Source organism: Pogonomyrmex barbatus, unplaced genomic scaffold (genome assembly GCF_055798465.1).
Source record: "Pogonomyrmex barbatus isolate J1 unplaced genomic scaffold, ASM5579846v1 scaffold18, whole genome shotgun sequence".
In the NCBI taxonomy this organism is placed as follows: Eukaryota; Metazoa; Arthropoda; class Insecta; order Hymenoptera; family Formicidae; genus Pogonomyrmex; species Pogonomyrmex barbatus.
In genome coordinates, this window is record NW_028297114.1 from 2188584 (window position 1) to 2197435 (window position 8852).

The 8852-nt window shown below is 40.7% G+C and overlaps 1 protein-coding gene across 6 annotated transcripts in view; it reads right to left on the reverse strand.

Annotated features, from left to right (window-relative positions):
- LOC105434009 (uncharacterized) overlaps positions 1-7914 on the reverse strand; it is a 28979-nt gene extending 21065 nt beyond the window's left edge. For 2 of the 6 annotated variants that reach the window (XM_089074872.1, XM_089074871.1), the window contains exon 1: positions 6984-7909. In XM_089074872.1, coding sequence (XP_088930998.1) covers positions 6984-7140 — 157 coding nt within the window. In that variant the 5' untranslated portion in view covers positions 7141-7909. Of the gene's footprint in view, positions 1-6983 lie in introns of all 6 variants that reach the window. The other 4 variants (XM_089074874.1, XM_089074870.1, XM_089074876.1 and 1 more) reach the window with 4 other exon arrangements.
- Between the last annotated feature and the right edge of the window lie 938 nt (positions 7915-8852).

Here is an 8852-nt window from a genome sequence, read left to right on the forward strand (position 1 = left end):
CACACACACACACACACACACACACACACACACACACACACACACACACACACACACACACACACACACGCCGCACACGCACGCACGCACGCACGCATGCTCACGCGCGCACACACGCGTACCCGAGCGCGTACGATTAGACATGCATGCACGCATCGCGAGGCTTACGGGCGATGCATTGTAATTCGTCGCAATGACTGCACATCCTGGTGTACGAGCCTTTGCAACAGGTGCGCGTCACTGAGCGCGATTACCTGCGTGTCAACGACAGTTAAAGCTCGTATGTGCAATGGATGTAACAGTATTTATCTACAAACGCGCGTTACATACGTGCGACGCGCTTAACGGCGTCTCGGACCGATATATACCTCTCCTTTTCTCATGTATGTCCGAAACATTGCGTTTCGTAACTTTCGTCAGCGCCAGCAAAATCGTTGGACCTTCTCCTTGAGACTTCGCGAAATTATGGTGCGATTCAACTTTATTCCGTGCCTCGTTTTCACATGTCTGCCGCTACTCAATTAACGGCGGTTGGTACCAAGATGCCAAGGCTACACTACTTGTGATATTTGAAAAATACCGATTGTATGTAATAGATTTCATTATCGTTTGGAAAGTATTGTGATTTTGATACCTTTAGAAAATTAAGAATCTTTTAAAATTCTAAAAATACAAATTTTTGAATGTAACAACGAATCCTTTATAAAAAAGGGAATTTTGATTTTGAGAGGAAAATACATTTTCCCTGATTACGGTATTCTTACGAAAATCCATTTTGATCAATCCAAGTCTAATTAAAAGAATTCTTTTCAGAACGTGAAGATGTATATGTTATATGTGTTTTCAAATTGATAATGCAACAAGATGGCAATAGTTACTTCTTTAATTAAAGATACATAACAAATGAAGAAAATTAACATGCCAAATTCGAACAGAAAAGATGGAAATATAATGAAATAAATTATTATGAGACATTATGAGAAATTATGAGACATCTTAAAATATTATGTGACTAATTTATTTCATTATATCTCCATCTTTTCTGCTCGAATTTGGCCCGTTAATTTCCCTTTACTATTGCAAAACAATAAACATATACATTGATTAATTTCCATTTTAAAGGTACAGAGAGCTCGGATAATTGAAAATAAATAATTCTATTGAATGTTTTTTGAAACACGCGGTAGCGAACGAAGTTCAGCGGTCAGCTGCATGTTCTATGAATTTAATAATGCTCAACTTGACTGATCGTGCCGGCCCTGCTCCCTTCGTCGTGTCGAATTTAATGCATTCCACACGCACGGCGACAGTGCGATCCTCTTTTGGCGTGGTCATCGGCTAAGTAGAATGAGCGTGCGTCGCACCGCAATTGCATAAAACGCATCGCGTCGCTACAGGCTTGATACAGAGTGACGTTACGATCGAGGAACGACTGGCTCGAAGCGACGCATTCTAAAATAAAAATAAAATTCTAATGGTTACCGCAAGGATCGCGTACGCGCGGATAAACGAAGAAAGAAATTGCGTGACACCTGCTGAAAGTAGTACGTTAGAAGATGAAAAATATACAAGTCGCGTATCCGATCATCGGAAATCATAAAATGTTTACGAAATCGCGCAGTCGGAAAATATAAGCAGAATTCTCAGAAATATGATTTTCAGACTATCTTAATTGTCGGACGTTCGACAAATAAACTAAAAACAGAAAGAAATTAATTGCATTTAATTAATATTCATCAACATGTGTCTGTGTAATATCAAGTATTTAAAGTAAAGAATCACGCGTGCGGATGTTTTGCGGAATTTAACTCGTAGTTATTTGTATTATTCCCCTTCTTTTCCAATTGCAAAACAGATTTCAAATTCAATCAGCGTATTATTATCGAATATTAATCCAATATATTTCATCATTCGATAAAGAAAAATTAATAAAATATTTCTTTCATAATATCTTTCTTTCATAATTATATAAGAATATAGATAATTTATAGAAAAAAACTAATATATTCTTTATAATTTACAGGGCATATACTTGGAAAAGAAATCAACCAGAAACAGAGAGTTCAAATTTAATAATTAATAATTTAATATTCGCGTAAATACGATTCGCTTCAAGATCTCTCGTTAAGAAATGCGAGAAGAATTCCATATATCTCTCTCATAGCCTCTGTCTCTCTATTCATGCCCCACCGTTTCTTACTCCCAGCTATGTTTCCACAACGAGATTCTAATGTCGGCACGATCGCCTTGGCCGTCGCGGAGATCACTGACAGCAGGCTTGCGCCGGTAGCGCGTTGCGCAACTTTCGCGCGAAACCGAAGGTCCCAACACCGAAGGCCCCAGCTCTAACGGCAGACACTTCGATTGCCCAATAGACACGCCAAATATCAGCAGCCTCGAAACTCATCAGCATTCACGATAAGAGAAGCCCGTCGCCTCGCCGTTTTAAGGCCACGGCCATGAATCCATAAGAGTTACGTTCCAAGTTCGCACGATTGTAGGACAGTTATGCAAGTCGGCTCTAGCGATTATATACATATCATATATATGTATATTAGAGAGAAACCAAAAAAATTATGATAAATAATGTCTGTCTGTTCGATCTGAGAAAAAGCATTTAAAGAATACAGTAATACTTACAGTAATACTTACGGAAAGAATTTTTTTGCTAAAGTATAAAATTTGAGTATCAAATACAAATTTGAAAATAATTTTGTAGAATAATTATGTAAAAATGCTCAAGTCGGGTGCTAAAACATTAAAAGCAGTATTGTCATCATGCTTAAGACACATCTTACATAAATATTTTAATTCAAACAATTAACTTTCAAATCTAGAGACATTTTTAAATCAATAAAACGATTCTTTCTGTGTAGGTACCAATCAGAACGTTGTACGAATTATTTTGATATTAAAAGAGTGCGATTTTATTAAATTATAAATTTCCGAAGAATCTTTTTCGAAAAATAAATATATACATTGAAAAATATAATAATAGTCTTGGTGAAATATTTAAAAATTTATTCTCATAGATCCGAAAATGATTTTGTTGAATCAAAAAAGGACGTTCAAATAATATATAAATATATAGTATAAATATATAGGACGTTCAAAATAATTATATAAAACGTTTAAAAGTTTGATTATATAAATACAAAAAATTTCACAGAGTTATAATCATAGTTAAGCTCTTACAATAATTACTTTGATAACTCCACAAAATTATTTTCAGTTTTATATATATAGTCAAATTTTTAGATACTTTAGCTATTCTTTTCATTTACATATTATTACATATTTACATATTATTTCTTCAAAATTATAACGAATTGTATGAAGTGGTTCGAATTGTATGAAGTATTCATATGTGAAACTTTTGGCGAAGAAGAACATTTGAATCTTTAATGTTACGCCTCTCTAATGCCGTGCCCGAACGTACGATTCGCATTGGACATTTTGGAAGAGCGAGAATCGTCGGGAGAAGAGACATTTTATCTCCGCCCGTCGGCGAAGCGCGACGCATCGCTTAGTCGAGCATCGAAGTCTCCGGTCCGGCGCACCGGAACATATACACGTGTCGGCTCGTCCATTACCGCTCGCTGTAGCGCGAGCGCAGGAAACGTTACACGATGAGTGGCGCGCGCGGTGTACCATTACGATCTCTCGCGTCAGTCTGGATTCCGTTTGATCGCCAACGCGGAAAATGCAAATAAAACTATCCGCACGCACGACACGCGGGGAGACGGTTTACGTAACGTATCGACGATCGCTCGGACGGCGATGCGCGTGAATCTTCCTCTCCGCCCGTCAAGGATAATGATGTTTATCGTCGTGACGAGCCACGTGTACGTACGTACGAACGAAGAGGCTCTAAGGCGACCTAACGAATCGATTAATACGCGCGTCGTTAAATTCGAGGGACAATGAATCACTTAATTAGACGCTGTTGCATTAATTGAGCGGCTGCGTCGGTCACGCGCTTTAAAAAAAAAAAAAACAAAAAGAAAAGAAAGAAAAAAGAAAAATGCGACTGTTAACAAAGTGGTAAGGCAGCCGTAGCTCGAAATGATGCTAAGTCTGGCAACGGTCGCTTTCGCGTTACATAAATGTTTAATTAACATATATAATTAATGATAAAACGGCGGATACCGGCTGAGAGAAAGATGAGTGAGAAAGAGGAAGAAAACAAGAAAGAGTAACTCATGCACCTGCGGCGACGCACGATGATCGCCGGCCATCGACATCGCGTTTCGCGCATCATTCGTGGTCTCGTGAGCGCAGGAACCTGACCAAAACAAGAATCAGAAGTAAAGATATGGGAAGAGAAGCTAGGGAGGTGCGCGAGAGCGCGCACAAAAAAAAGAGAAAAAAAAAAAAAGAACGAATGAAAAGAAGGACTCGCCCCGGTCACTTTCCTAAACCAGTTTTAGGACTACATTCGTCCTCCGCCTACTACGCACTTTACCGTTGTAAAATCATCCTGCCTCGACCTCGAATAGAGGCCTCGTCGCCTCAGGATCAATAGGCCGAAAAATCAGCCGTGAATTATATAACTAAAAGTAATGACGAGCTGCCGCGTGCGGGCGAGTTTTTGCCCGCAATTAGTCGAACCTCCGTTTATCTTTACGACCGCTGAGAACGACGAAAAAATCGTTGCACGTGTAACGACTCACGATAACGATAAGTGCACCTGGGGATGTTGCGAGACGCAGGTAAACGACGTAACGCGACCGACCGCATCCCGATGATGGACGTTCGCATTTTATTTAGTAAGCTCCGAAATTCTTGTATGTCGCAAGGTCTCGACCGATCTTGGAGCGAATGTATCGATAACTGTCGACGAGTCGACGAATGTGCACGCTGTGTACATCCGCGACAGACAATTGCATTTTACGGCCGTTTACTCACTATACCGTTCCTCATCGGCGCGACTGACGCGCGGAAGGATGACCGTTGTTTTCGACGAAACCGCTCGCGCGACGTAAACGTGATTACGCAATCGCGCGCGGCATGTTCATGTGCGCAAAGTGGCAACTCGTATAATTAGCTGCAGTGGCGTGCGCGGATACGCGAGCAAGTTCGCCGACTGTCAAAGGTCAGCCGTTACTCGACGCCGAGCGGCAGCAGATCGGCCACGAGAGAAACCTTTTTTTTTTCTCCTTCCCTCGTGCTGTAAATAGCGTGTCGCCAATTATGTCGGGCCGCAGTGGAAAAACGCGTGGCAGATGAATCACTGAGAAGCATTACGACGAGAAAAAAGTGCTCACGTGCACAGTTGAGAAGGGTGTCGTAAATCGTTACGCGTGGAGAGAAAACGTCCGATTATTTTTTACTCAAATCGAGGAATCGATCGAGAAAAAAAAAGAGGGATGCCGTATCGCGAGCTGTCGAATTCGCGGGGACTGCATAATAAGAACTTATTATTATTAATTAGAAAAATTAATTAGAAAAATGTAGCCTATGAATTAAATATACATTATTAATATCACTAATAAGTAATTCGATTAAAAAATTAAAACAGGTATAATTTCGACGAATTCTATTTCCCATAGTGAGTAAGAAAAGAAGGATGTTACGCTGATCATCGAAAATATGTATATAGTAATTAGCATAATGCGATTCGCCAAAGTAAAAAAGCTCGTGCAAGTACCATGCACGATAACGCCCGGAACCGAGAGGTATACGAAATTGCAATCGCACCTGTATCCCCAAAATACGATCGCACCTGCGGCAGAAGTATAACATTTTCGGATGCGCCTCTCTCTCTCTCTCTCTTCCTCTCCCGTTCTCTCTCTTATTTGCTTTCCTGCTCGGCAGGTACGCCCGTAAAGAGAGTGTCCGACGAGAGGGAAGCTACAAAGTTGTCTCTCGTGTACTTGAGATCTTTTCGAGCTATCGATGGTCCATATATTACGGATTAAACTGTCGAGATCGGTATCTTAATTTTACACGGCAGCGACTTACGCTGCTCCGTAATGATCCGATAATCGGCATATCAAATTGCTGTGTACGCAGCACCGAAAAGATGGAGATAATTGTCCCGCGGACTTATTAATCCGTTTCTCATTTATCTCCGTAATGAATGCGTCGTATAGGCATACGCGAAAGTAATACTCGCCGCGATTTAATACGTAAAGTAGATGGTTATCTGCCGTGTGTATGCGTATATACACAAAAATTCATAACGCAAAAAATCGGAACACAATGATTAAACCAATAATTATAACGCAGAATTATACGTCCCGTAATTCGTTCCAAATGGATTAATTGGTGCAATTTGATTGGGCTTCAACATATGATATTAATTATCTTACTTTATCTTTTCATAAATTTTAACTTGAGTTTATTTCGACAGAGTCAAATTCTGATTTAAAATTCACTCCACGATCATACCAAAAATGTCAGAAAAGGAACCCAAGTCAAAAATTTTGTCTCTTTTGACCTTAGCTTTAAGATTTATGGGTTTAGAAGATTGTGACAAAGGTTCATTTTATACTGAATTTCCAACAATGCATCAAAATAAGCAGCAAAATCACTTTGAGATTCAAAAAAGGAATCTTTGACTATTTTCAATAGAATTTTATAATTTTAAATAAGGGTTCTCTAGGTGTTAAATAATATCAAAATAAATCAATCTGATAGATTCAAATATCAAAATAGTTATAAAAATCCTAATTGAGAAAAATAGGAAAAAGATTTCGACTTGGCAACGGACGCAAATATCATCTAGGAAAAAATGTACTTCAAACTGACCAAAGAACTTATTAATTAGAAAAATGTAGCCTATGAATTAAATATACACAATATCACTAATAAGTAATTCGATTCAAAAATTAGAACAGGTATAATTTCGACGAATTCTATTTCCCATAGTGAGTAAGAAAAGATGGATGTTATCTGATCATCTAAATTTTGTAAGTATAGAAAACAGCGATCGTCGAAATTATGCCGATTCCGTTCCGCTTAGTTGGAAATCACTTTACATTGGTCCTTGTTAACGATGAGGCTCAGTGGCTCCGAGCTGCCCAATGGGCTGTCCTTGCCGCTACCGAGAGGCGGACTTTTGCTGAGATGTTGCGACTCCAGCAGCCGCAATTGCTGCTGATGCAGTCGATTCTTGATCAGAAAGATCTTTGGCATCGTGACCTGATGTCGGGAGCGATGCACTACGATGTCACTTTGCACTACCACTACATCGAAGTGGTAAGCGAGTCGCTTTTCTCGCTAAGCGATATAGTCAAGATCGCGATCGCGGCACAATAGGTTGCGAGGGCACGGCTGAGACGATCAAAACACGTCAATACGGTATTATGCGCAACAGTGTCATACTCGAGAGTACTTTGGAGGTTCACGAGTGGAGGTTCACGAAGAACTTTACTTAATCCACCTGTTGCGGTCTAGGTCGCGGTGATTCACCATTACCTGTCCTTGCTCCGCGTCTCGCGTTGATGGGGATCATCCGCGAGGATCAACGCAGGACAATCCTGGATCGGATTCTGGAATAAAGCTGCGCGAAGCAGAGGAGATTTCTCTCACAAAAAAATCAGGCGATGAAGTTCACCGGCACTTCGAAGAAAAAAAAAAAAAAAAAAAAAAAAAGAAACAGAAACCAAACCGATCCGGTTCCCGAGGTGTGCTCTCGGAATGTCACTCGCGGTCGAAACACTGGATTTTCAATTGGTACCTGAGTACTTCGACGCTGAGGTCCATATACGTATGTCACTTCCCTCACTCGGCGGATTTACAGTTATCTTGAGAGCGGCTCCGTGAACGAGCACCGTAAATCGAGAAAACTCAACCGTGCGGCCTCTCGTGAGCTACTGAGTCCTCGAGTAAGTTGAACTCAGTAGTCCGGGGCCCGTGGTCCCCTCTTCCCTGCCCCTCGCCGGCATCCCCGCCGCTCTCTCGTCCTCCCCCCACTCCCCTCCGTTACTACCTCGTCGCCTATCCTACGAGCAAAATGCGCGCGGACCCCGTTGACTGTCTTTTGCTCCCCACCACCCACTGGCCGGCCCTCCCTCTCGTTCCACCTCCACCATAAGGCCTCGTGAGCCAGCCAGCGGGACTACTCGGTCGCAGGCCTGTGCGAGTCCTCCGAGGTGAAGACCGCTTCTGACGCACGCATGCGCAATAACGGAGCATCGTACGTGTATACCCCGAGTGCCGTGCGCTCGCTTCGCAGAGCCCTCGTTTTCTTTCTAGTCAGAGGTCTGCATTGTTTTCTTCTTCCTCTTTTTCTAGGGGAACTAGTTGTTCCTGTCGCTGGTTGCACCTTCTGATCGAATTAGCGTTCTACCGTTGAACGCGTTTCCGGGTAATCAACTCTCTTCCTCTCGTACGTTCCTTCCTCCTCCAGCCTTCCACATTTTTGCCAAAAGTCACGAATTAAGCCTTCCATATTTTTGCACTTATATCGCTTTAAAGCAAATTTGCTTTTTTTGTAATAAAAATTTGTATTTAAGATTAATAAATAGAGCTGAGAGGAAAATTGAAAGAGAGAGTGAAAACGTAAATTCTACAAGATATTTTTAAATATTTATATTTTTACTGCAAAACATATATATATTTAAAGAAAAATATATTCTAAAACACTGATTATAAAAAAATCGATTTTCTAGCAGAAGATAATATATAAAATTTTCATGAAAACACCAAGATTCATCAAGACCGAATATTTATTTCAATCTGAATGGTGACATTGAGTTATGTCCACAAGTCCAACATGAGCTATCTTCCGATCTCGAAGCTTACCGAAAAAAAATTTTCGAGAGCAAGAACATTTACGACCTTCTTCACAAAGGAGAGATATTCATAAAATCTCGGAACGTAATCGAGACATCTCCAAGAGTTCT